We start from the raw sequence: 27879 nt of genomic DNA, 5'->3' as shown, positions 1-27879 counted from the left end.
GTTGATAATGATTTTCGATACCGCGATTACTTTAACTTTAGTTTTATAATTTTCAATTGTTTTTCTTTTAAACCGTGGAAATATAAATGTTTTTATATTCGCGCATGTCTTCAGATTAACACACAAGAAATTTGAAACCAGGTCATGTCATGACAGATCTTTTGACAAATGTTCAGAAAAATCAAGAATTCAATGAAATCTTTTCTTCAAATGGCGATGCTTAACTTTGATAAACACTTGTTGTTGACGATGTTGTTGAATCAAGCAAAATACTTTCCATCCAACGAGGTAAAACCGTGATTCTTTTAAGCTGCGAACGATAAGCTAATTGGTAAGACGGTTTTGGTTACAATAGACATACCACAGCTTCCTGTGTCATGCAAACAGGCTGAAACAGCATAGACTGAACACAGTTCGAGAGATGTTTGTCGTAAAATACCGAGATGTTGGACGCAGTTAAAGATTATTTAACACCCAAGACATTCAGTATCCCAGCATACGTATGTTTGATTGCTCAACTTCTCTGTGGCCCGGTTTTAACTGGCATTGTTGTTGCTTTGAGAGTCGGAGAGTTTGCGAAATTTAACTGCGCTGTCGGCCCTGAAAGTGCGGCCTCGTACAAGACGACTGTCGAGAAAACATGTTATTCAAGATATGAAGAGAAGTATAACTCTCCACTGCCATTTTATGGCTTTGTCATCCTGAGTATTTGGTTTCCTATTTTTGTCGCTGTTATTTATTCTCTCTCAGTTCGTAATCGCGTTGAAGAAATCAGTGGCTCGAATGATGAACCACAAAATGACGCCGAAGCAGGAAACGAAGTACACAATAGAAGATCATTTTATGTGTTTTATTCCTATTTCTTCCACCTTGTCATCCGTTTGTTATTCGGGCTGGTGTTTACCATCCTCCAGTATGCTGTGTTTTTCCGCAGTGGTTTCGATTTTGAATTCAGTTGTGATCAACCAGCATCAGATGTGACGTCGAAGATAGCAAAGAATGCAAGTGTCAGTCAGTTGAATAGTACAACGTCAACAATAACATGCGAGAATTCCACTGCATCGGAGAAGCAGTTATGGGCAGGGATTGTGTGTGCGTTGAACACGATTTTCGCAGCGATAATATTCGTGGAAGTGATTTACCTTTGCCTACGATTTTCCAGGAACCTTCGATTTTCGTCTGAAGATGACCATGTTCATGACGCTGAGTTTATCACTGTTCATTTTTCTCAAAAGCGATACACCCATGTTGGTTTTAAACTAACACACTTTGAATGCGTAGATTCGTACAAAAGACGTGTTTTAGAAGAGTCTCGCACACCTCACATAAGTTATGGACCGAAAACTGGTTTGGATGATTTGTTTATTGACGTTGTTATTCACACTGAACGAGCTCGGCACAACTTTTCAACCAAAATGAAAAGACATGAAATATTTGATGTCTACATGAAAGTTCCCGATAATTCTATACGTCTGGAAAAGGTAAAAGATTTATTTTATCCCAACAAGGATACTAAAGGGAAACCTCCTCGTAAAATTCTAGCGGTTGGCCGTCCTGGAATAGGAAAGACTGTCTTGACGGAAAAAATTATGCGCGATTGGGCAAATAAAGTTGACGAGTTTTATTCTGGTAAAATTGCCTTCTATTTTAAATTTAGATGGTTTAATCTTACCGAATGGCAAGCCAATGATCTTAAGACGTTCCTTTGTTGTGGAACGAGACTGAGCGATGAAGAATTTAATGGAATTTTTGATTACATAAGTAAAAAACCGAAAAAAGCTCTTCTCATTTTTGATGGTTTGGACGAGTTTTATGGCAACATCAAAGACTGCTTAGACCACCTACCTCGTCGAAACAACCCTGATATTCGTATGCCTGCCATTTCGTTGTTTATTCAGTTGATTTCTGGCCAATTTCTGCCTGGGGCAAGGATTCTGGTGACAACTAGACCAACCGCATCTGATTTTTACTCGAGACTTAGATTCGATAGAAATGTGGAGATTATTGGTTTCACCTCAGAGAAAATTGAATGTTACGTGAGCAAATTTTGTGAAAATCATAAGAGAAGTGACCTGAAATCAAAGATGTGGAACCACATAGAATCCTCGTCGGACTTGTTAAGCTTATGTTACATCCCAGTGAATTCCTTCATAGTTTCCACCGTACTGTTTGGATATCTCACTGATCCTAGGAACGAGACCGCTGTTCTTCCAACAACACTGACTGAAGTATATCAGGCCGCCATAAAGCATTTTGGTGAGTATCACTACAGGAAGACAGACGAACAGTCTTCTAAAAATGTAGTCAAGAATCTTCAATCGTTAGCATACAAAGGTATTCTACATGGGCAACTGGTTTTCAAAGAAGAATTATTTGATGAAGAAATGAGAAGGTCTGGTTTATTGAACAAGTTGTCCAACCCTATTTTCCCAACTCTAGAACAGTTTTGCTTCATTCATTTGACTGTACAAGAATTTCTTGCTGCAAAACACGTGATTGAAACGCAATCTCCAGAAGAAATAAAGAATTTTATCTCTTCCAATGTTAAGCATGGTAAATGGCATTTAGTACTTCAATTTATTGCTGGATTATTGGGCCAGAAAATAAAGACGGTTGAGGAAGAGTACCAGCCCTACAAAGATTGTGTCATGGCGTTTGCAGAAAGCTTCAAAGTAGATGATGGTAAACTTGACCTAGCTGATTATGGTTCATTGCTTGTGATGAAATGTTTAAAGGAAGCGGGTGATGAAGATATTGTTAAAGAAGCTTGTGAAAGAACTGTTATGAAGGATGTTGTAAGTCTATCAATATGCTGTAGCTTTCCTAAACTTTTCTCAAGTGATTTGGCCGCAGTGTTTTATGTTTGCAAACTCATGAAGAAATTGACAGATATATGCGTAAGGGATATTAATTCGAGTGAGGAATGTTACATGGAATTTTGTAAATTTCTTCAACAAAGATGTATGAGAAAATTGGAGTTAGTGAAGTCAGATAAATACCCCGCCTTGCCACTGAGAGATCTCTTCAAGTCCCTAATAAAATTGAAATGTACAACATTGGATCACGAGCACAGCAAACTTATTACATTAGAATTAGAAGGACTTCCCACAACGGATGAATGTTTATCGATGATTTTGGATTTTTTTAAACATGGACATGCAAGCTGCCTTAAAAAATTATCCCTAAGATTTTCTGGCATAACTTCAAGTAAAATAACGGAAATAGGTGAAGTCTTCGACAACGAACTTTGTCCAGAACTTACAACACTGAATCTTTCCGGCAATAAAATTCGTGATGAGGGTGTAAGAGTGTTATGTAATGCTCTTATTAAATGTCGTCATCTGAAGCTTACTAGGTTAGCTCTTCATTTGTGTTCCCTGACTGATGAATGCATACCTTCGCTATGTGAACTATTTAAAGATGAACATTGCAAACTGACGGACTTGGATATAGGATATAATCGTGACATAAGTGATGAAGGTGTTCGTATGTTGTGCGAAGATGTTTTAACAAATGAACATTGCAAGTTGGCTAAGTTGAACCTTGATTACTCTTCATTAACAGATCAATGTATACCCTGGTTACGCGAGGCACTGCTAGATAAACGCTGTGTAATTACTGATTTGTCTATAGCTGTATATAAGTTTACCAAGGAAGGAGAGGCGTCTCTTCGTGAACTAGAAACATATGAAGTTTGTAAAGCTAGAGGATTAAGAGTCTGCACACACTACATGCAATCCCGATTTATCAGATCCCCAGACGTTTATCCTGTGTTCTGATATATTTAACGAAATTGCATGTTCTTTAAATTGCATGTTTCTAAAGGTCCGTTACACTTGCGATTTTTGCTGCGATTTATAATTAGTTACGAATGCTGATGTGTACGAGCTCCAATTTGAACATCAGTAACTAATTCACTTGTTCACATCTATCAAAAGGAGAAATCGCAGCAAAAATTGCAAGTGCATGTGAACGGGCATCAATTAAAGCATGTATGCACTGTATAGTAAATTTAAAATAGGGTCACGATAGCACTTTTTACTCGTTTCTCGCATGAATATACGTAATGAAACACTTGTAATTCTTACAATTCCTTTCTCCTTTTATAAATAAAACAACTCTGAGACTCTGCTATTATTACTTAATACTTATTTTCCAATTTTTTCCAAAGATTGCCTGCGAAGGAGGCTATAGTGTAATACCAGGCCAGTCAACCTTATTCAATAAGGTCAATCACAGTTAATAGAATTTCTATCAACTGTGGGTCAATATATATACAAACTTTACAGGCGGTTAAAAACCTGATTAAATTAAACTATTGTTGTTTAATTAAAACAATAAAATAGTTGTCTTTATTCTGAATGACAGAAGTATAAAGACAGTGTTGAATGAATATAGACTTATTTATCGACCTACTTTCATTAATGATCGGAGGGCATGCATGGTAATAGAATTTATATATCAAGTTGGTATAGCGTTGTTAAAGGTGAAAAGTCCAGTTTCTTCAAAATTAGTTTTTGGTTTATGACATTAAATGAATGGATTTGAAGTGATTTATGTGCTAAAAAAGGTGAATTGACTGCAGTTTCTTCATGCAATATCAAATTTAAGTTGTGACGGTTAATGAAAAATGAAATGGATTAAAAATTAATTTAGCTAGGTGTTAAGAAGTCGGGTTTTGTGCATCGTTACCTTCTTAGTCGTTAACAACTCGTCTTGTCATCCAACGCGTGAATTCCCTTCCCCCTTTGTTTAAAAAGACCATGAAAATCTGGCGGAAGAAGCTTTGAGAAATGAACTAAATCAAGTGTTTGAGTCATGTCAGTCAAACATTGTTTCCGCATTGTGACTGTTCCAAGTGACTCGAGTTATATGATTCTGAGATTTTTCTAAGTATTGCACTTCCTATTATTATGAATATCATGTATATTCTTACAACATGCAAAACAACTCCTATTTTGGCGAGTAAACTCATTTCAAATTTGGAAATATTCAAATCAATCTTATACTGCCCCCGAATAAAGTCGGGTAATCAAACTCAATATCATTTGCCATTTCATTGGTCGAAACGGTCAAAATATTTCTGCATTTTCGATTTCTCAACATGAAATAAACTGCAAAACATCAATATGAAAGTACATAACACTGTTCCGTGGTTGGTTTTGATTTTGCATTGTTTATTTAAACCGGATGGCTATGATTTATTCACGAGAGGGAAAAGCACATACAGTATATAATTAAAATTTGTTCAACTTGTTGCAATGTAAACAGTCTGTCAAAACTCTTACGAAATTTCCTCGTCTATTTTGACAAGGATATTTTGCGCAAGACTTGTTTGTCGGCTGGAAGTGCTCGCATGAGGAAAACTCGTTGTTCAATGGTTGAGATCTTTGCAATATAACTAGAGTTTGTTTCAATGAGGTGAAATTAATCGTCGAGATATTAGGAAGACACGGGCGTATCTGTGATTTCGAAGATTAATACGGTGTTACGGGTTCAATATTGATAAATATGGATGGAGTGGACTTCAAGGATACTTCGCCAGAGTTGACGAAAATGACTCGAATTGAAGAGGTTAAAAATGTGAGGTCAGCTGAACAAGTGAGTTTTGTATATTCTATTAATAATATGTCTGGTTTATGCACTGATCTCATTAAGAAGCCTGAATAGGGCGACTCTTTAATTAACGATAATCCAATGACATGGGTTTGGTTAAGAAATGGTTGGTTGTAAATAAATCCCTTCGTAGCTTTCAATTGACCATATTCTCCTTTATTCAAACGCCTGCAAGACAGCGTTGGGACTGAGTTATAAGGAATACTTTGTATTCTAAAATTTATATGGAATACTTTGTAAATCCATTCATCTTCGTAAATTAATAGTTGTCTTTAGTTTAATTTCATGTTGCTATTTCACGGAAATAGAGTTTTGCGTTTAGATCATCATATTCTTGCACTTATCTACAATCATAAATTTATTCTACCGGAACTTGGGTATTTGATAATAGTTCGAATGAAAGTTTGTTATTGTCTGTGGCTTTCTTAAAAAAACAGCATGGGAAAGATTAAACAAACTTCGTGAGAATATGTCGTGGTGTTTAAGACATGGTCACTTTGTGTGAAGTTTGTATATTATATGCAAGATTATAGACTTATAGTTTGTGATTTCTCACGACTTTGTTATTGATTAATGAGATTCAAACAGACTCGCCAAATACAAAGTGTCAAATGTCCGCCCACAATGAAACGCGATACGGTATCATATAGGAAATACTTCATGTTGATTTTATCACTGTAAGTTTGATGTGATTTATAACTGTAAGTTTGGGAAAATTCTTTTTAAGATATCTTTTTTCAGGTAGTTAAGACACAAACCACGACAGCTTATTGTAGAATACTACCTACACTGAACCACCACATTTGAGATATCTTTCTCAGGTAGTTCAGACATAAACCACGACAGCTTATTGTAGAATACTACCTACACTGGACCATCACGTTTGAGATATCTTTCTGAGGTAGTTCAGACACAAACCACGACAGCTTATTGTAGAATACTACCTACACTGGACCACCACGTTTGAGATATCTTTCTCAGGTAGTTCAGACAAAAAACCACGACAGCTTATTGTAGAATACTACCTACACTGGACCACCACGTTTGAGATATCTTTTTCAGGTAGTTCAGACACAAACCACGGCAGCTTATTGTAGAATACTACCTACACTGACCACCACGTTTGAGATATCTTTCTCAAGTAGTTTAGACACAAACCACGACAGTTTATTGTAGAATACTACCTACACTAGACCACCACGTTTGAGATATCTTTCTCAGGTAGTTCAGACACAAACCACGACAGCTTATTGTAGAATACTACCTACTAAGAAAAATAGAAGGTGTGAAATCATTCAGAATCGTTTAAAAACACATTTCTTACCTTCCTCTTTTAGTGTTGCATAGCAGGTCCACGTTCGTCATCTCTTCTGGTAAAATTAAGCAATGAACCATAGTGCGTCATCGTTCCAATTTCTTAAAAAACTCAGTCTTACATCCCACAGATCAATGCACAAAGGTTGATAAAAACTCACTGGTTTGGATGATTTGTTTATTGATGTTGTTATTCACACTGAACGAGCTCGTCACAACTTTCCAACCAAAATGGATAGACATGAAATATTTGATGTCTACATGAAAGTTCCCGATGATTCTATACGTCTGGAAAAGGTAAAAGATTTATTTTACGCCAACAAGGATACTAAAGGGACACGTCCTCGTAAAATTCTAGCGGTTGGCCGGCCTGGAATAGGAAAGACTGTCTTGACAGAAAAAATTATGCCCGATTGGGCAAATGAAGTTGACGAGTTTTATTCTGGTAAGATTGCCTTCTTCTTTAAATTTAGATGGTTTAATCTTACCGAATGGAAAGCCACTGACCTTAAGACGTTCCTTCGTCGCAGAACGGGCCTAAGCAATGAACAGTTTGAAAGTATTTTTCTGGAACTAACCAAAGAACCAGAAAAAGCTCTTCTTATTTTTGATGGTTTGGATGAATTTGATGGCAACATTGAGGCTTGTTTAGACCACACAGCGCATCAAAACAACCCTGATATTTGTATGCCTGCCATTTCGTTGTTTATTCAATTGATTTCTGGCCGTTTTTTGCCTGGGGCAACGATTCTGGTTACCACTAGACCAACCGCATCTGATTTTTACTCCAGACTTAGATTTGATAGAACTGTGGAGATTATTGGTTTCACCTCAGAGAAAATTGAACATTATGTGAGCAAATTTTGTGAAAATCATAATAGAAGTGACCTGAAATCAAAGATGTGGAAGCACATAGAATCCTCGTCGGACTTGTTAAATTTATGTTACATCCCAGTGAATTCCTTCATAGTTTCCACCGTACTGTTTGGATATCTCACTGATCCTAGGTACGAGACCGCTGTTCTTCCAGCAACACTGACTGAACTATATCAGGCCGCCATAGAGCATTTTGATAAGCATCACTACAGGAAGACAGACGGACCGTCTTCTGAAGCAATCAAGAATCTTCAACTGAGGGCATACGAAGGTATTCTAATTGGGCAACTGGTTTTTATTGAAGAATTAATTGATGAAGAAATGAGAAGGTCTGGTTTATTGAACAAGTTGTCCAACCCTATTTACCCAACTCTAGAACAGTTTTGCTTCATTCATTTGACTGTACAAGAATTTCTTGCTGCAAAACACGTGACTGAAACGCAATCTCCAGAAGAAATAAAGATTTTTATTTGTTCTAATGTTAAGGATGGTAAATGGCATTTAGTGCTTCAATTTATTGCTGGGTTATTGGGCCAGAAAATAAAGATGTCTAGAGAAGAATACCAGCGATACAAAGATTGTGTTTTGGCGTTTACAGAAAGCTTCAGAGTAGATGATGGTAAACTTCACCTTGCTTTTTATGTTTCATTGTTTGTGATGAAATGTTTAAAGGAAGCGGGTGATGAAGATATTGTTAAAGAAGCTTGTGAAAGACCTGCGGTGAATGATGTTGTAAGTCTATACTGTTGGTCTCTTCCACAGAGGCTTTCCTCAAGTGATTTGACCGCAGCGATCTATGTTTGCAAACACATGAAGAAATTGACAGATATTTACGTAAGAGATATTGATTGGAGTGAGGAATGTTACATGCAATTTTGTAAATTTCTTCAACAAAGATGTAGGAGAATATTAATATTAAATTCAAATAAATACCATGCCTTGCCATTGGGGGGTCTCTTCGACTCCGTAATAAAATTGAAATGTACAACATTGGATCACAAGCACAGCAAACTTACTACATTAGATTTACTTGGATTTTCCACAACGGATGAATGTTTATCGAAGATTTCGGAATTTTTTAAACATGGACATGCAAGCTGCCTTGAAAAATTATCCCTAAATGGATGTGGCATAACTACGTTTGTGGAAATACGTGAAGTCCTCGACAACAAACTTTGTCCTGAACTCACAGAACTGAATCTTCGTCGGAATGTCATTTGTAATGAGGGTGTAAGATTGTTATGTAATGCTCTTATTAAATATCCTCACCTGAAGCTTACTAGACTGGGTCTTAGTGCGTGTTCCCTGACTGATAAATGCATACCTTTGCTATGTGAACTATTTAAAGATGAACATTGCAAACTGACTGTCTTGGATATGGAAGAGAATCCTGGTATAAGTGATGAAGGTGTTCGTATGTTGTGCGAAGATGTTTTAACAAATGAACATTGCAAGTTGGCTGAGTTGAACCTTGATTGCTGTTCATTAACAGATGAATGTATACCCTGGTTAAGCGAGGCACTGCTAGATAAACGCTGTGTACTTAATCTTTTGTGGATCAGTCAAAATAATTTTACTGAGAATGGAAGAAACTCTCTTCGTGAATTAGAAACAAATCAAGATTGTAAAGCAAGAGGTTTAAAAATCCACTGCTAAGACTAATATGTTCAGCAGGGACGGTGATGTCATGTTTACCATCAACAGAGACTGTATCAAACTTCTCAATGTGAAAAAAGGACATCATTAAATCAACCATTAGGGAAGAGAGGGTTAGACTTTTAACTACCAAATGTCAAAACAAAATAGCTCAAACATGCGTTTTACATTTTTAATAAATTGTGTTTTAATATTTGTATAAATTTCCTATATTTTTATATTGTCAATTTTCAAGTTCCTAAGTGTTTAAGTAAGAACATAATCCTAAATCTAATCCTTTAGTGTCAGATTTAAGATTAAAGTTAGGATTATATTCGTGGATTTATCGACATGAAATTACTACCGAACCGCTATAGAGACCAGTTCTATTTAGCCGTTGCTTGCCAACCGCGACATGTGGCGGATCTAAAAGAGTGACATTGTATCACTGCGCTCAATAAAGTTAATTAGCGGCATACCCCTGGCAAAAGATAACATAAACATAGACTATTTCACATGCATCTATCACTTGTCACTGTAGCAACTAGTATAACGACCAAATGAAAACTAATAACGAATTCACTTTTTTCACTGCTTTATCAAAGATTTCACTCAAATTTTGTGATATTGACAGTATTGTTGGTAAAGCAATTGATTATTATTTGTGTATGAATCAAGGTAGGAAATCTTACCTTGAAGAGTGTAGTTTACTCTGCGAAATAAATTTAAAGCATGAACGGTCATGATAGTGGCTAGTGCATTCACTTCAAGTATTTAATTCATACGATAAAATACAAACTTCAAAAACTGGATTTTGTATTTGACTCAATATCTATAACTGAGGACAGGATTTTACTGTCAAAGTTTCTGTGATCAAAACTGCAATTTTTCATCGGATAAATCCTTAGTATTTGAGGAATTTATTGTGCAAATGTCAGGGTGAGATTGCTCAGTGTTAATAACTGTTTTGGTTCCACAGATTTTTCCAGCAAATTCTTTAATACAAAGAAAATACCTCTGCACATTTCCAGCTGTGATGGCAGATATTTTGACAGTGTTTACCAGGTGCGATGATCCTTTTTTACATCACTGCTGAAGATCGCGAGTTTTATGAAGAACATTCATTACAAAATTCATTTGGTAAACTCCACGATAGCGTATTTGAAACGCAGGATTCGTTGGCGGTTTGGCGTCTACCGTCATGGTGTTTGGCGCTTTTGTTTATTTTAAATTTAACTCCATTCCTGCTGCGTCATAAACTTCACTAAACACAATTCGAAAGATGTTTGTCGTGAAATACCGTGATGTTGAACGCAGTTAAAGATTATTTAACACGCAAGACATTCAGTATCCCAGCGTACGTATGTTTGATTGCTCAACTTCTCTGTGGCCTGGTAGTTACAAGCATTGTTGTTGCTTTGAGAGTCGGAGAGTTTGCGAAATTTAACTGCGCTGTCGGCCCTGAAAGTACAGCCCCTTACAAGCCCACTGAGAAAACATGTTATTCAAGATATGAAGAGAAGTATAACTCTCCACTGCCATTTTATGCCTTTGTCATTCTAAGTTTTTGGTTTCCTATTTTTGTCGGTGTTATTTATTCACTCTCAGTTCGTAATCGCGTTGAAGAAATCAGTGGCTCGAATGATGAACCACAAAATGAAGCCGAAACAGGCAACGAAGTACACAATAGAAGATCATTTTATGTATTTTATTCCTATTTCTTCCATCTTGTCATCCGTTTGTTATTCGGGCTGGTGTTTACCATCCTGCAGTATGCTGTGTTTTTCCGCAGTGGTTTCGATTTTGAATTTAGTTGTGATGAACCAGCATCAGATGTGACGTCGAAGATAGCAAAAAATGCCAGTCAGTTGAATAGTACAACGTCAACAATAACATGCGAGAATTCTACTGCATCGGAGAAGCAGTTATGGGCAGGGATTGTGTGTGCGTTGAACACGATTTTTGCCGCGATAATATTCGTAGAAGTGATTCATCTTTGCCTACGATTTCCCAAAAACCTTCGATTTTGGTCTAAAGATGGCCGTGTTCATGACACTGAGTTTATCACTGTTTATTTTTCTCGTAAGCGATACGCACAGGTCAACCATAATCCTGACCTTGACCTTGGACTTAACCCTAACCTTGATCGTAGCCCAGTCCCTGACAGTGAAACCAGCTCTGGCCCTAACCTTGACCGTAATCCAGTCCCTGACAGTGAAACCAGCTCTGGCCCTAACCTTGACCGTAACCCAGTCCCTGACAGTGAAACCAGCTCTGGCCCTAACCTTTACCGTAACCCAGTCCCTGACAGTGAAACCAGCTCTGGCCCTAACCTGGACGGTAACCCAGTCCCTGACAGTGAAACCAGCTCTGGCCCTAACCTTGACCGTAACCCAGTCCCTGACAGTGAAACCAGTTCTGGCCCTAACCTTGACCGTAACCCAGTCCCTGACAGTGAAACCAGTTCTGGCCCTAACCTTGACCGTAACCCAGTCCCTGACAGTGAAACCAGTTCTGGCCCTAACCTTGACCGTAGCCCAGTCCCTGACAGTGAAACCAGCTCTGGCCCTAACCTTGACCGTAATCCAGTCCCTGACAGTGAAACCAGCTCTGGCCCTAACCTTGACCGTAACCCAGTCCCTGACAGTGAAACCAGCTCTGGCCCTAACCTTTACCGTAACCCAGTCCCTGACAGTGAAACCAGCTCTGGCCCTAACCTGGACGGTAACCCATTCCTTCACAGTGAAACCAGCTCTGGCCCTAACCTTGACCGTAACCCAGTCCCTGACAGTGAAACCAGTTCTGTCCCTAACCTTGACCGTAACCCAGTCCCTGACAGTGAAACCAGTTCTGGCCCTAACCTTGACCGTAACCCAGTCCCTGACAGTGAAACCAGTTCTGGCCCTAACCTTGACCGTAACCCAGTCCCTGACAGTGAAACCAGTTCTGGCCCTTACCTTGACCGTAACCCAGTCCCTGACAGTGAAACCAGCTCTGGCCCTAACCTTGACCGTAACCCAGTCCCTGATAGTGAAACCAGTTCTGGCTCTAACCTTGACCGTAACCCAGTCCCTGACCCTGATCATAACTTGGAATGCATAAATTTGTACAAAGAAAAAGTCTCGGCACAGTCTCTCTCATCTGACATAACTTATGGGCCGAAGACTGGTTTGGATGATTTGTTTATTGACGTTGTTATTCACACTGAACGAGCTCGTCACAACTTTCCGACCAAAATGGATAGACATGAAATATTTGATGTCTACATGAAAGTTCCCGATGATTCTATACGTCTGGAAAAGGTAAAAGATTTATTTTATCCCAACAAGGATACTGAAGGAAATCGTCCTCGTAAAATTCTAGCGGTCGGCCGGCCTGGAATAGGAAAGACTGTCTTGACGGAAAAAATCATGCGCGATTGGGCGAAACAAATTGATGAATTTTATTCCGGTATGATTGCCTTCCATTTTAAATTTAGATTGTTTAATCGACCTGAGTGGCACCACGATAATCTTAAGAATTTCCTTCGTTTTGGCACGGCGTGCGATGAAGAATTTGAAAGAATTTTTGATTACATAACTAAAGAACCAGAAAAAGCTCTTCTTATTTTTGATGGTTTGGACGAGTTTGATGGCAACATCAAAGACTGCTTAGACCAAGCAGTGCGTCAAAACAGCCCTGATATTTGTATGCCTGCCATTTCGTTGTTTATTAAATTGATTTCTGGCCACTTTCTGCCTGGGGCAACGATTCTGGTTACAACTAGACCAACCGCATCTGATTACTCGAAATTGAGATTCGATAGAACTGTGGAGATTATTGGTTTCACCTCGGAGAAAATTGAGCATTACGTGATCAAATTTTGTGAAAATCATAATAGAAGTTACCTGAAACCAGAGATGTGGAACCACATAAATTCCTCATCGGACTTGTTAAATTTATGTTACATCCCAGTGAATTCCTTCATAGTTTCCACCGTACTGTTTAAATATTTCACTGATCGTAGTAACGAGACCGCTGTTCTTCCAACAACACTGACTGAACTATATCAGGCCGCCATAAAGCATTTTGATAAGGATCACTACAGGAAGACAGACGGACCGTCTTCTAAAATGGTAGTCAAGAATCTTCAATCCTTAGCATACAAAGGTATTCTACATGGGCAACTGGTTTTCAATGAAGAATTATTTGATGAAGAAATGAGAAGGTCTGGTTTATTGAACAAGTTGTCCAACCCTATTCACCCCGCAATTCAAGAACAGTTTTGCTTCATTCATTTGACTGTACAAGAATTTCTTGCTGCAAAACACGTGACTGAAAAGCAATCTCTAGAAGAAATAAAGAATTTTATCTGTTCCAACGTTAAGGATGGTAAATGGCATTTAGTGCTTCAATTTATTGCTGGAATTTTGGGCCAGAAAATAAAGACGTGTGGGGAAGAATACCAGCGCTTCAAAGATTGTGTTTTGGCGTTTGCAGAAAGTTTCAGAGTAGATGAGGGTGAACTTGCTTTCGGTGCTGATTATGTTTCATTGTTTGTGATGAAATGTTTTAGGGAAGCGGGTGATGAAGATATTGTTAAAGAGGCTTGCGAAAGAACTGCTATAAATGTTGGACGTCTATCCTACGACCCTCGGCATGATGACAATCATTTCCTTTCCTCAAGTGAGTGGGCCGCTGTCATTTTCGTTTGTAAATGCATCAAGGAATTGAAAGTTATAGAGATAGTGGCGCCCGATTGGAGTGAGGAATGTTACAGGGAATTTTGTGTATTGCTACAACAAAGATGTATAAAAGAATTGGTGTTGGTGCGACCTAGTATGCTTATGGGAGATAGAATTTTCTCTTACTTTATTTCCCTTTTTCCAGGAGGACTTCTCTTCAAGGCTCTTAAAAACTTGAAGTGTACATTGGACCACGAGCACAGCAAGCTTACCAAATTAAATGTTCGCGGACTTTTCACGTGGGATGAAAATTTGTCGATGATAGTGGAATTTTTTGAACACGGACATGCAAGTTGCCTTAAAACATTAGGCCTAGGAAAATGTCGCTTAACTTTATTAGAAATAGGCGTAATATGCAAAGTCCTCGACAACAAACTTTGTCCTGAACTTACATGTCTTGATCTTTTTGGCAATATGTTTCGTGATGATGGTGTAAGAGTGTTGTGTAATGCTCTTATTAAATGTCATCATCTGAAGCTTACTGGACTGAATCTTCATTCGTGTTTACTGACTGAGAAATGCATACCTTCGCTATGTGAACTATTTAAAGATGAACATTGCAAACTGACGCACTTGGATATAGGATATAATCAGGGTATAAGTGATAAAGGTGTTCGTATGTTGTGTGAAGATGTTTTAACAAATGAACATTGCAAGTTGGCTGAGTTGAACCTTGGTTCCTGTTCATTAACAGATCAATGTATACCCTGGTTAAGCAAGGCACTGCTAGATAAACGCTGTGTAATTAATCGTTTAGGGATAAGTCAAAATAATTTTACTGCGAATGGAAAAAACTCTCTTCGTGAATTAGAAGCAAATCAAGATTGTAAAGCAAGAGGTTTAGTAATTTACTGCAGGGACCCTGATGTCATCTTTAGCATCAACATGTCGGGAACTGACTAACAGATAAGCACATAAAACACCTTAGGGCAAGCACAAATTGCACAATATCATATAACATATTAATTAAGGGGTGGATTTTTTAAATTTAGTTAGTTAGTGTGTGACACGCGAGAAGCGCGGACGAAAACCTTGTGATTTTAGTACATATTCTTTATTAAATTTTGTTGTTTGAGACCTTGTGACTTGTCGGGGACATCAGTTTGGGGGCGACATTCCCGATAAACAGAGACATTATCAAACTTCTCAATATCAAAAAAGGACATCATTAAATCAACCATTAGGACAGAGAGGGCTAGACTTTGAACTACCAAATGTCAAAACAAAATAGTTCAAACATGTGTTTAACAATATTAATAAATTGTCTTTTAAAATTTGTATAAATTTCCTATATTTTATATCGTCAATTTTCAAGTTCCTAAGGTTTTAAGTAAGAACATAATCCTAAATCTAATCCTTTAGTGTCAGGTTTAGGATTAAAGTTAGGATTATATTCGTGGATTTATCGGGATGAAGTTACTACCGAACCGCTTGAGACCAGTTCTATTTAGCCGTTGCTTGCCGACCGACCGCGACATGTGGCGGATCTAAAAGAGTGACATTGTATCGCTGCGCTCAATAAAGTTAATTAGCGGCATACCCCTGGTAAAAGATAACATAGACATAGACTATTTCACATCTATCACTTGTCACTGTAGCAACTAGTGTAACGACCAAATAAAAACTAATAACGAATTCACTTTTTTCACTGCTTTATCAAAGATTTCACTCAAACTTTTTGTGATATTGACAGTATTGTTGGTAAAGCAATTGATTATTATTTGTGTATGGATCAAGGCAGGAAGTCTTATCTTGAAGAGTGTAGTTTACTCTGCTGAATAAATTTAAAGCATGAACGGTCATGATAGTGGCTAGTGCATCCACTTCAAGTATGAATTAAAATTCATACGATAAAATACAAACTTCAAAAACTGGATTTTGTGTTTCACTCAATATCTATAACTGAGGACAAGATTTTACTGTCAAAGTTTGTGTGATCAAAACTGCAATTTTTCATCGGATAAATCCTAAGTATTTGAGGAATTTATTGTGCAAATGTCAGGGTGAGATTGCTCAGTGTTAATAACTGTTTTGGTTCTACAGATTTTTCCAGCAAATTCTTTAATACAAAGAAAATACCTTTGCACATTTCCAGCTGCGATGGCAGATATTTTGACAGTGTTTACCAGGTGCGATGATCCTTTTTTACATCACTGCTGAAGATCGCGAGTTTTATGAAGAACATTCATTACAAATTTCATTTGGTAAACTCAACGATAGCGTAGTTGAAACGCAGGATTCGTTGGCGGTTTGGCGTCTACCGTCATGCTGTATGGCGCTATTGTTTTTTTTTAATTTAACTCTATTCTTTCTGCGTCATAAACATACCTAAACACAATTCGAAAGATGTTTGTCGTGAAATACCGTGATGTTGGACGCAGTCAAAGATTATTTAACACCCAAGACATTCAGTATCCCAGAATACGTATGTTTGATTGCTCAACTTCTCTGTGGCCTGGTATTTACAAGCATTGAACTGTATGCACGATGAACTGTAGTATTTGTATGGTCTTTTCATTTTCATGGACAATTTTGATTTATAAAAATGTCGCGAGATAATTTTCATGCGTAGCCTGTAAATCATTATTTAAATTAGCTGTCAGAGGCAGCGGTAGAAAAAAAGGCAATTTTTAGCACCAGACATAACATAGACATAGACTATTTCACATCTATCACTTGTCACTGTAGCAACTAGTATAACGACCAAATGAAAACTAATAACGAATTCACTTTTTTCACTGCTTTATCAAAGATTTCACTCAAATTTTGTGATATTGACAGTATTTTTGGTAAAGCAATTGATTATTATTTGTGTATGAATCAAGGCAGGAAGTCTTACCTTGAAGAGTGTAGTTTACTCTGCTGAATAAATTTAAAGCATGAACGGTCATGATAGTGGCTAGTGCTTTCACTTCAAGTATTTAATTCATACGATAAAATACAAATTTCAAAAACTGGATTTTGTGTTTGACTCAATATCTATAACTGAGGACAGGATTTTACTGTCAAAGTTTCTGTGATGAAAACTGCAATTTTTCATCGCATAAATCCTAAGTAATTGAGGAATTTATTGTGCAAATATTAGGGTTAGATTGCTCAGTGTTTATAACTGTTTTGGTTCCACAGATTTTTCCAGCAAATTCTATAATACAAACAAAATACCTTCGCACATTTCCAGCTGTGATGGCAGATATTTTGACAGTGTTTACCAGGTCCGATGATCCTTTTTTACATCACTGCTGAAGATCGCGAGTTTTTGAAGAACATTCATTACAAAATTCATTTGGTAAACTCCGCGATAGCGTAGTTGAAACGCAGGATTCGTTGGCGGTTTGGCGTCTACCGTCATGCTGTATGGCGCTATTGTTTTTTTTTAATTTAACTCCATTCCTGCTGAGTCATAAACATCACTAAACACAGTTCGAAAGATGTCTGTCGTGAAATACCGTGATGTTGAACGCAGTTAAAGATTATTTAACACCCAAGACATTCAGTATCCCAGCATACGTATGTTTGATTGCTCAACTTCTTTGTGGCCTGGTAGTTACGAGCATTGTTGTTGCTTTGAGAGTCGGAGAGTTTGCAAAATTTAACTGCGCTGTCGGCCCTGAAAGTGCAGCCCCTTACAAGCCCACTGAGAAAACATGTTATTCAAGATATGAAGAGAAGTATAACTCTCCACTGCCATTTTATGCCTTTGTCATACTGAGTAATTGGTTTCCTATTTTTGTTGGTGTTATTTATTCACTCTCAGTTCGTAATCGCGTTGAAGAAATCTGTGGCTCGAATGACGAACCACAAAATGACGCCGAAGCAGGAAACGAAGTACACAACAGAAGATCATTTTATGTGTTTTATTCCTATGTCCTCCATCTTGTCATCCGTTTGTTATTCGGGCTAGTGTTTACCATCCTGCAGTATGCTGTGTTTTTCCGCAGTGGTTTCGATTTTGAATTCAGTTGTGATGAACCAGCATCAGATGTGACGTCGAAGATAGCAAAGAATGGAAGTGTCAGTCAGTTGAATAGTACAACGGTCAACAATAACATGCGAGAATTCTACTGCATCGGAGAAGAACTTATGGGCAGGGATTGTATGTGCGTTGAACACGATTTTTGCTGCGATAATATTCGTGGAAGTGATTCATCTTTCCATCCGATTTTTCTCTGGAGTTGGTTTTGTTGATGACACAAAATTTACCACTGATTATTTCTCTCATAAGCGATACGCACATGTCGACCCTAATCCTGACCTTGACCTTGACCTTGACCTTGCACTTAACCTAGACCCTAACCGTAACCCTGTCCCTGACCCTGAAACCAGCCCTGGCCCTAACCTGGATCGTAACCCTGTCCCTGACAGTGAAACCAGCCTGGCCCTAACCTGATCGTAACCCTGTCCCTGACAGTGAAACCAGCCCTGGCCCTAACCTGGACCGAAACCCTGTCCCTGACCCTGATCGTAACTTGGAATGCATAAATTCGTACAAAGAAAAAGTCTTGGCACAGTCTCTCTCATCTGACATAACTTATGGACCGAAGACTGGTTTAGATGATTTGTTTATTGACGTTGTTATTCACACTGAACGAGCTCGTCACAACTTTCCGACCAAAATGGATAGACATGAAATATTTGATGTCTACATGAAAGTTCCCGATGATTCTATACGTTTGGAAAAGGTAAAAGATTTATTTTATCCCAACGAGGATACTGAAGGAAACGTCCTCGGAAAATTCTAGCGGTGGCCGGCCTGGAATAGGAAAGACTGTCTTGACGGAAAAAATCATGCGCGATTGGGCGAAACAAATTGATGAATTTTATTCCGGTATGATTGCCTTCCATTTTAAATTTAGATTGTTTAATCGACCTGAGTGGCACCACGATAATCTTAAGAATTTCCTTCGTTTTGGCACGGCGTGCGATGAAGAATTTGAAAGAATTTTTGATTACATAACTAAAGAACCAGAAAAAGCTCTTCTTATTTTTGATGGTTTGGACGAGTTTGATGGCAACATCAAAGACTGCTTAGACCAAGCAGCGCGTCAAAAACCCTGATTATGTATGCCTGCCATTTCGTTGTTTATTAAATTGATTTCTGGCCACTTTCTGCCTGGGGCAACGATTCTGGTTACAACTAGACCAACCGCATCTGATTACTCGAAATTAGATGCGATAGAAATGTGGAGATTATTGGTTTCACCTCGGAGAAAATTGAGCATTACGTGATCAAATTTTGTGAAAATCATAATAGAAGTGACCTGAAACCAGAGATGTGGAACCACATAAATTCCTCATCGGACTTGTTAAATTTATGTTACATCCCAGTGAATTCCTTCATAGTTTCCACCGTACTGTTTAAATATTTCACTGATCGTAGTAACGAGACCGCTGTTCTTCCAACAACACTGACTGAACTATATCAGGCCGCCATAAAGCATTTTGATAAGGATCACTACAGGAAGACAGACGGACCGTCTTCTAAAATGGTAGTCAAGAATCTTCAATCCTTAGCATACGAAGGTATTCTACATGGGCAACTGGTTTTCAATGAAGAATTATTGATGAAGAAATGAGAAGGTCTGGTTTATTGAACAAGTTGTCCAACCCTATTCACCCCGAATTCAAGAACAGTTTTGCTTCATTCATTTGACTGTACAAGAATTTCTTGCTGCAAAACACGTGACTGAAACGCAATCTCCAGAAGAAATAAAGAATTTTATCTGTTCCAACGTTAAGGATGGTAAATGGCATTTAGTGCTTCAATTTATTGCTGGAATTTTGGGCCAGAAAAAAAGACGTGTGGGAAAATACCAGCGCTTCAAAGATTGTGTTTTGGCGTTTGCAGAAAGTTTCAGAGTAGATGAGGGTGAACTTGCTTTCGGTGCTGATTATGTTTCATTGTTTGTGATGAAATGTTTTAGGGAAGCGGGTGATGAAGATATTGTTAAAGAGGCTTGCGAAAGAACTGCTATAAATGTTGGACGTCTATCCTACGACCCTCGGCATGATGACAATCATTTCCTTTCCTCAAGTGAGTGGGCCGCTGTCATTTTCGTTTGTAAATGCATCAAGGAATTGAAAGTTATAGAGATAGTGGCGCCCGATTGGAGTGAGGAATGTTACAGGGAATTTTGTGTATTGCTACAACAAAGATGTATAAAAGAATTGGTGTTGGTGCGACCTAGTATGCTTATGGGAGATAGAATTTTCTCTTACTTTATTTCCCTTTTTCCAGGAGGACTTCTCTTCAAGGCTCTTAAAAACTTGAAGTGTACATTGGACCACGAGCACAGCAAGCTTACAAATTAAATGTTCGCGGACTTTTCACAGAGGGTGAAATTTGTCGATGATAGTGGAATTTTTTGAACACGGACATGCAAGTTGCCTTAAAACATTGGCCTAGGAAAATGTCGCTTAACTTTAAGAAATAGCGAAATATGCAAACTCCTCGTCAAAAACTTTGTCCAGAACTTACATATCTTGATCTTTTTGGTAATTCTTTCGTGACGAGGGTGTAAGAGTGTTATGTAAAGCTCTTATTGAATGTTGTCAACTGAAGCTTACTGGACTGAATCTTAATTCGTGTTCCCTGACTGATGAATGCATACCTTCGCTATGTGAACTATTTAAAGATGAACATTGCAATTTGACATTCTTGGATATAGGATGGAATAGTGGTATAAGTGATGAAGGTGTTCGTATGTTGTGTGAAGATGTTTTAAAAAATGGACATTGCAAGTTGGCTGAGTTGAACCTTGGTTCCTGTTCATTAACAGATCAATGTATACCCTGGTTAAGCAAGGCACTGCTAGATAAACGCTGTGTAATTAATCGTTTGGGGATAAGTGGAAATAATTTTACTGCGAATGGAAAAAACTCTCTTCGTGAATTAGAAGCAAATCAAGATTGTAAAGCAAGAGGTTTAGTAATTTACTGCAGGGACCCTGATGTCATCTTTAGCATCAACATGTCGGGAACTGACTAACAGATAAGCACATAAAACACCTTAGGGCAAGCACAAATTGCACAATATCATATAACATATTAATTAAGGGGTGGATTTTTTAAATTTAGTTAGTTAGTGTGTGACACGCGAGAAGCGCGGACGAAAACCTTGTGATTTTAGTACATATTCTTTATTAAATTTTGTTGTTTGAGACCTTGTGACTTGTCGGGGACATCAGTTTGGGGGCGACATTCCCGATAAACAGAGACATTATCAAACTTCTCAATATCAAAAAAGGACATCATTAAATCAACCATTAGGACAGAGAGGGCTAGACTTTGAACTACCAAATGTCAAAACAAAATAGTTCAAACATGTGTTTAACAATATTAATAAATTGTCTTTTAAAATTTGTATAAATTTCCTATATTTTTATATCGTCAATTTTCAAGTTCCTAAGGTTTTAAGTAAGAACATAATCCTAAATCTAATCCTTTAGTGTCAGGTTTAGGATTAAAGTTAGGATTATATTCGTGGATTTATCGGGATGAATTACTACCGAACCGCTTGAGACCAGTTCTATTTAGCCGTTGCTTGCCGACCGACCGCGACATGTGGCGGATCTAAAAGAGTGACATTGTATCGCTGCGCTCAATAAAGTTAATTAGCGGCATACCCCTGGTAAAAGATAACATAGACATAGACTATTTCACATCTATCACTTGTCACTGTAGCAACTAGTGTAACGACCAAATAAAAACTAATAACGAATTCACTTTTTTCACTGCTTTATCAAAGATTTCACTCAAACTTTTTGTGATATTGACAGTATTGTTGGTAAAGCAATTGATTATTATTTGTGTATGGATCAAGGCAGGAAGTCTTATCTTGAAGAGTGTAGTTTACTCTGCTGAATAAATTTAAAGCATGAACGGTCATGATAGTGGCTAGTGCATCCACTTCAAGTATGAATTAAAATTCATACGATAAAATACAAACTTCAAAAACTGGATTTTGTGTTTCACTCAATATCTATAACTGAGGACAAGATTTTACTGTCAAAGTTTGTGTGATCAAAACTGCAATTTTTCATCGGATAAATCCTAAGTATTTGAGGAATTTATTGTGCAAATGTCAGGGTGAGATTGCTCAGTGTTAATAACTGTTTTGGTTCTACAGATTTTTCCAGCAAATTCTTTAATACAAAGAAAATACCTTTGCACATTTCCAGCTGCGATGGCAGATATTTTGACAGTGTTTACCAGGTGCGATGATCCTTTTTTACATCACTGCTGAAGATCGCGAGTTTTATGAAGAACATTCATTACAAATTTCATTTGGTAAACTCAACGATAGCGTAGTTGAAACGCAGGATTCGTTGGCGGTTTGGCGTCTACCGTCATGCTGTATGGCGCTATTGTTTTTTTTTAATTTAACTCTATTCTTTCTGCGTCATAAACATACCTAAACACAATTCGAAAGATGTTTGTCGTGAAATACCGTGATGTTGGACGCAGTCAAAGATTATTTAACACCCAAGACATTCAGTATCCCAGAATACGTATGTTTGATTGCTCAACTTCTCTGTGGCCTGGTATTTACAAGCATTGAACTGTATGCACGATGAACTGTATATTTGTATGGTTTTTCATTTTCATGGACAATTTTGATTTATAAAAATGTCGCGAGATAATTTTCATGCGTAGCCTGTAAATCATTATTTAAATTAGCTGTCAGAGGCAGCGGTAGAAAAAAAGGCAATTTTAGCACCAGACATAACATAGACATAGACTATTTCACATCTATCACTTGTCACTGTAGCAACTAGTATAACGACCAAATGAAAACTAATAACGAATTCACTTTTTTCACTGCTTTATCAAAGATTTCACTCAAATTTTGTGATATTGACAGTATTTTTGGTAAAGCAATTGATTATTATTTGTGTATGAATCAAGGCAGGAAGTCTTACCTTGAAGAGTGTAGTTTACTCTGCTGAATAAATTTAAAGCATGAACGGTCATGATAGTGGCTAGTGCTTTCACTTCAAGTATTTAATTCATACGATAAAATACAAATTTCAAAAACTGGATTTTGTGTTTGACTCAATATCTATAACTGAGGACAGGATTTTACTGTCAAAGTTTCTGTGATGAAAACTGCAATTTTTCATCGCATAAATCCTAAGTAATTGAGGAATTTATTGTGCAAATATTAGGGTTAGATTGCTCAGTGTTTATAACTGTTTTGGTTCCACAGATTTTTCCAGCAAATTCTATAATACAAACAAAATACCTTCGCACATTTCCAGCTGTGATGGCAGATATTTTGACAGTGTTTACCAGGTCCGATGATCCTTTTTTACATCACTGCTGAAGATCGCGAGTTTTTGAAGAACATTCATTACAAAATTCATTTGGTAAACTCCGCGATAGCGTAGTTGAAACGCAGGATTCGTTGGCGGTTTGGCGTCTACCGTCATGCTGTATGGCGCTATTGTTTCGTTTCAATTTAACTCCATTCCTGCTGCGTCATAAACATCACTAAACACAGTTCGAAAGATGTCTGTCGTGAAATACCGTGATGTTGAACGCAGTTAAAGATTATTTAACACCCAAGACATTCAGTATCCCAGCATACGTATGTTTGATTGCTCAACTTCTTTGTGGCCTGGTAGTTACGAGCATTGTTGTTGCTTTGAGAGTCGGAGAGTTTGCAAAATTTAACTGCGCTGTCGGCCCTGAAAGTGCAGCCCCTTACAAGCCCACTGAGAAAACATGTTATTCAAGATATGAAGAGAAGTATAACTCTCCACTGCCATTTTATGCCTTTGTCATACTGAGTAATTGGTTTCCTATTTTTGTTGGTGTTATTTATTCACTCTCAGTTCGTAATCGCGTTGAAGAAATCTGTGGCTCGAATGACGAACCACAAAATGACGCCGAAGCAGGAAACGAAGTACACAACAGAAGATCATTTTATGTGTTTTATTCCTATGTCCTCCATCTTGTCATCCGTTTGTTATTCGGGCTAGTGTTTACCATCCTGCAGTATGCTGTGTTTTTCCGCAGTGGTTTCGATTTTGAATTCAGTTGTGATGAACCAGCATCAGATGTGACGTCGAAGATAGCAAAGAATGGAAGTGTCAGTCAGTTGAATAGTACAACGTCAACAATAACATGCGAGAATTCTACTGCATCGGAGAAGAACTTATGGGCAGGGATTGTATGTGCGTTGAACACGATTTTTGCTGCGATAATATTCGTGGAAGTGATTCATCTTTCCATCCGATTTTTCTCTGGAGTTGGTTTTGTTGATGACACAAAATTTACCACTGATTATTTCTCTCATAAGCGATACGCACATGTCGACCCTAATCCTGACCTTGACCTTGACCTTGACCTTGCACTTAACCTAGACCCTAACCGTAACCCTGTCCCTGACCCTGAAACCAGCCCTGGCCCTAACCTGGATCGTAACCCTGTCCCTGACAGTGAAACCAGCCCTGGCCCTAACCTGGATCGTAACCCTGTCCCTGACAGTGAAACCAGCCCTGGCCCTAACCTGGACCGAAACCCTGTCCCTGACCCTGATCGTAACTTGGAATGCATAAATTCGTACAAAGAAAAAGTCTTGGCACAGTCTCTCTCATCTGACATAACTTATGGACCGAAGACTGGTTTAGATGATTTGTTTATTGACGTTGTTATTCACACTGAACGAGCTCGTCACAACTTTCCGACCAAAATGGATAGACATGAAATATTTGATGTCTACATGAAAGTTCCCGATGATTCTATACGTTTGGAAAAGGTAAAAGATTTATTTTATCCCAACGAGGATACTGAAGGGAAACGTCCTCGGAAAATTCTAGCGGTTGGCCGGCCTGGAATAGGAAAGACTGTCTTGACGGAAAAAATCATGCGCGATTGGGCGAAACAAATTGATGAATTTTATTCCGGTATGATTGCCTTCCATTTTAAATTTAGATTGTTTAATCGACCTGAGTGGCACCACGATAATCTTAAGAATTTCCTTCGTTTTGGCACGGCGTGCGATGAAGAATTTGAAAGAATTTTTGATTACATAACTAAAGAACCAGAAAAAGCTCTTCTTATTTTTGATGGTTTGGACGAGTTTGATGGCAACATCAAAGACTGCTTAGACCAAGCAGCGCGTCAAAACAACCCTGATATATGTATGCCTGCCATTTCGTTGTTTATTAAATTGATTTCTGGCCACTTTCTGCCTGGGGCAACGATTCTGGTTACAACTAGACCAACCGCATCTGATTACTCGAAATTTAGATGCGATAGAAATGTGGAGATTATTGGTTTCACCTCGGAGAAAATTGAGCATTACGTGATCAAATTTTGTGAAAATCATAATAGAAGTGACCTGAAACCAGAGATGTGGAACCACATAAATTCCTCATCGGACTTGTTAAATTTATGTTACATCCCAGTGAATTCCTTCATAGTTTCCACCGTACTGTTTAAATATTTCACTGATCGTAGTAACGAGACCGCTGTTCTTCCAACAACACTGACTGAACTATATCAGGCCGCCATAAAGCATTTTGATAAGGATCACTACAGGAAGACAGACGGACCGTCTTCTAAAATGGTAGTCAAGAATCTTCAATCCTTAGCATACGAAGGTATTCTACATGGGCAACTGGTTTTCAATGAAGAATTAATTGATGAAGAAATGAGAAGGTCTGGTTTATTGAACAAGTTGTCCAACCCTATTCACCCCGAAATTCAAGAACAGTTTTGCTTCATTCATTTGACTGTACAAGAATTTCTTGCTGCAAAACACGTGACTGAAACGCAATCTCCAGAAGAAATAAAGAATTTTATCTGTTCCAACGTTAAGGATGGTAAATGGCATTTAGTGCTTCAATTTATTGCTGGAATTTTGGGCCAGAAAAAAAAGACGTGTGGGAAAAAATACCAGCGCTTCAAAGATTGTGTTTTGGCGTTTGCAGAAAGTTTCAGAGTAGATGAGGGTGAACTTGCTTTCGGTGCTGATTATGTTTCATTGTTTGTGATGAAATGTTTTAGGGAAGCGGGTGATGAAGATATTGTTAAAGAGGCTTGCGAAAGAACTGCTATAAATGTTGGACGTCTATCCTACGACCCTCGGCATGATGACAATCATTTCCTTTCCTCAAGTGAGTGGGCCGCTGTCATTTTCGTTTGTAAATGCATCAAGGAATTGAAAGTTATAGAGATAGTGGCGCCCGATTGGAGTGAGGAATGTTACAGGGAATTTTGTGTATTGCTACAACAAAGATGTATAAAAGAATTGGTGTTGGTGCGACCTAGTATGCTTATGGGAGATAGAATTTTCTCTTACTTTATTTCCCTTTTTCCAGGAGGACTTCTCTTCAAGGCTCTTAAAAACTTGAAGTGTACATTGGACCACGAGCACAGCAAGCTTACTAAATTAAATGTTCGCGGACTTTTCACAGAGGGTGAAAATTTGTCGATGATAGTGGAATTTTTTGAACACGGACATGCAAGTTGCCTTAAAACATTTGGCCTAGGAAAATGTCGCTTAACTTTAAAAGAAATAAGCGAAATATGCAAACTCCTCGTCAAAAAACTTTGTCCAGAACTTACATATCTTGATCTTTTTGGTAATTTCTTTCGTGACGAGGGTGTAAGAGTGTTATGTAAAGCTCTTATTGAATGTTGTCAACTGAAGCTTACTGGACTGAATCTTAATTCGTGTTCCCTGACTGATGAATGCATACCTTCGCTATGTGAACTATTTAAAGATGAACATTGCAATTTGACATTCTTGGATATAGGATGGAATAGTGGTATAAGTGATGAAGGTGTTCGTATGTTGTGTGAAGATGTTTTAAAAAATGGACATTGCAAGTTGGCTGAGTTGAACCTTGGTTCCTGTTCATTAACAGATCAATGTATACCCTGGTTAAGCAAGGCACTGCTAGATAAACGCTGTGTAATTAATCGTTTAGGGATAAGTCAAAATAATTTTACTGCGAATGGAAAAAACTCTCTTCGTGAATTAGAAGCAAATCAAGATTGTAAAGCAAGAGGTTTAGTAATTTACTGCAGGGACCGTAATGTCATTTTTAGCATCAACATGTCGGGAACTGACTAACAGATAAGCACAAAAAACACCTTAGGGCAAGCACAAATTGCCCAATATCATATAACATATTAACTAAGGGGAGGGTTTTAAATTTAGTTAGTGTGTGACACGCGAGAAGCGCGGACGAAAACCTTGTGATTTTAGTGTATATTCTTTATTAAATTTTGTTGTTTGAGACCTTGTGACTTGTCGGGGACATCAGTTTGGGGGCGACATTCCCGATAAACAGAGAATTTATCAAACTTCTCAATATCAAAAAAGGACATCATTAAATCAACCATTAGGACAGAGAGGGCTAGACTTTGAAATACCAAATGTCAAAACAAAATATAATATCAATAAATTGTGTTTTAGAATTTGTATAAATTTCCTATATTTTTATATCGTCAATTTTCAAGTTCCTAAGATTTTAAGTAAGAACATAATCCTTAATCTAATCCTTTAGTGTCAGGTTTAGGATTAAAGTTAGGATTATATTCGTGGATTTATCGAGATGAAATTACTACCGAACCGCTTGAGGCCAGTTCTATTTAGCCGTTGCTTGCCGACCGACCGCGACATGTGGCGGATCTAAAAGAGTGACATTGTATCACTGCGCTCAATAAAGTTAATTAGCGGCATATCCCTGGCAAAAGATAA

At 37.9% G+C, this 27879-nt stretch overlaps 3 protein-coding genes across 3 annotated transcripts; all 3 read left to right on the top strand.

The window, feature by feature from the left end:
- Positions 1 to 120: 120 nt before the first annotated feature.
- On the top strand, positions 121 to 15445 carry LOC114536062 (NACHT, LRR and PYD domains-containing protein 3-like). Its single transcript, XM_028557418.1, has 2 exons — positions 121 to 1016; positions 11310 to 15445. Exons 1-2 carry the CDS (start codon positions 444 to 446, stop codon positions 15066 to 15068), a joined length of 4332 nt encoding a protein of 1443 aa, XP_028413219.1. The 5' UTR covers positions 121 to 443; the 3' UTR covers positions 15069 to 15445.
- LOC114536064 (NACHT, LRR and PYD domains-containing protein 3-like) lies at positions 6821 to 9559 on the top strand. Its single transcript, XM_028557421.1, has 2 exons — positions 6821 to 7227; positions 7404 to 9559. Exons 1-2 carry the CDS (start codon positions 7205 to 7207, stop codon positions 9460 to 9462), a joined length of 2082 nt encoding a protein of 693 aa, XP_028413222.1. The 5' UTR covers positions 6821 to 7204; the 3' UTR covers positions 9463 to 9559.
- A 7447-nt stretch (positions 15446 to 22892) lies between the features above and the next one.
- On the top strand, positions 22893 to 27249 carry LOC114536001 (NACHT, LRR and PYD domains-containing protein 3-like). Its single transcript, XM_028557343.1, has one exon. It carries the CDS (start codon positions 23695 to 23697, stop codon positions 27247 to 27249), a length of 3555 nt encoding a protein of 1184 aa, XP_028413144.1. The 5' UTR covers positions 22893 to 23694.
- The last annotated feature ends 630 nt before the right edge of the window (positions 27250 to 27879 follow it).

This window comes from Dendronephthya gigantea, unplaced genomic scaffold, assembly GCF_004324835.1.
Source record: "Dendronephthya gigantea isolate DGI-Jeju-01 unplaced genomic scaffold, DenGig_1.0 000129F, whole genome shotgun sequence".
Classification (NCBI taxonomy): domain Eukaryota; kingdom Metazoa; phylum Cnidaria; class Anthozoa; order Malacalcyonacea; family Nephtheidae; genus Dendronephthya; species Dendronephthya gigantea.
The sequence above is the reverse complement of the archived record's forward strand: the minus strand, read 5'-3'. Positions and strand labels throughout refer to the sequence as shown.

What these genes read in the sequence shown, in the direction of transcription:
- LOC114536001 (XM_028557343.1), top strand. Translation starts at nt 23,695, where the DNA reads ATGTTGAACGCAGTTAAAGATTATTTAACACCCAAGACATTCAGTATC.
- LOC114536064 (XM_028557421.1), top strand. Translation starts at nt 7,205, where the DNA reads ATGATTCTATACGTCTGGAAAAG. An exon ending in ATTCTATACGTCTGGAAAAG is followed by an intron (nt 7,228 to 7,403) that starts GTAAAAGATTTA and finishes CTTTAAATTTAG; the next exon opens with ATGGTTTAATCTTACCGAAT.
- LOC114536062 (XM_028557418.1), top strand. Translation starts at nt 444, where the DNA reads ATGTTGGACGCAGTTAAAGATTATTTAACACCCAAGACATTCAGTATC. An exon ending in AGAATGCAAGTGTCAGTCAG is followed by an intron (nt 1,017 to 11,309) that starts TTGAATAGTACA and finishes AATGCCAGTCAG; the next exon opens with TTGAATAGTACAACGTCAAC.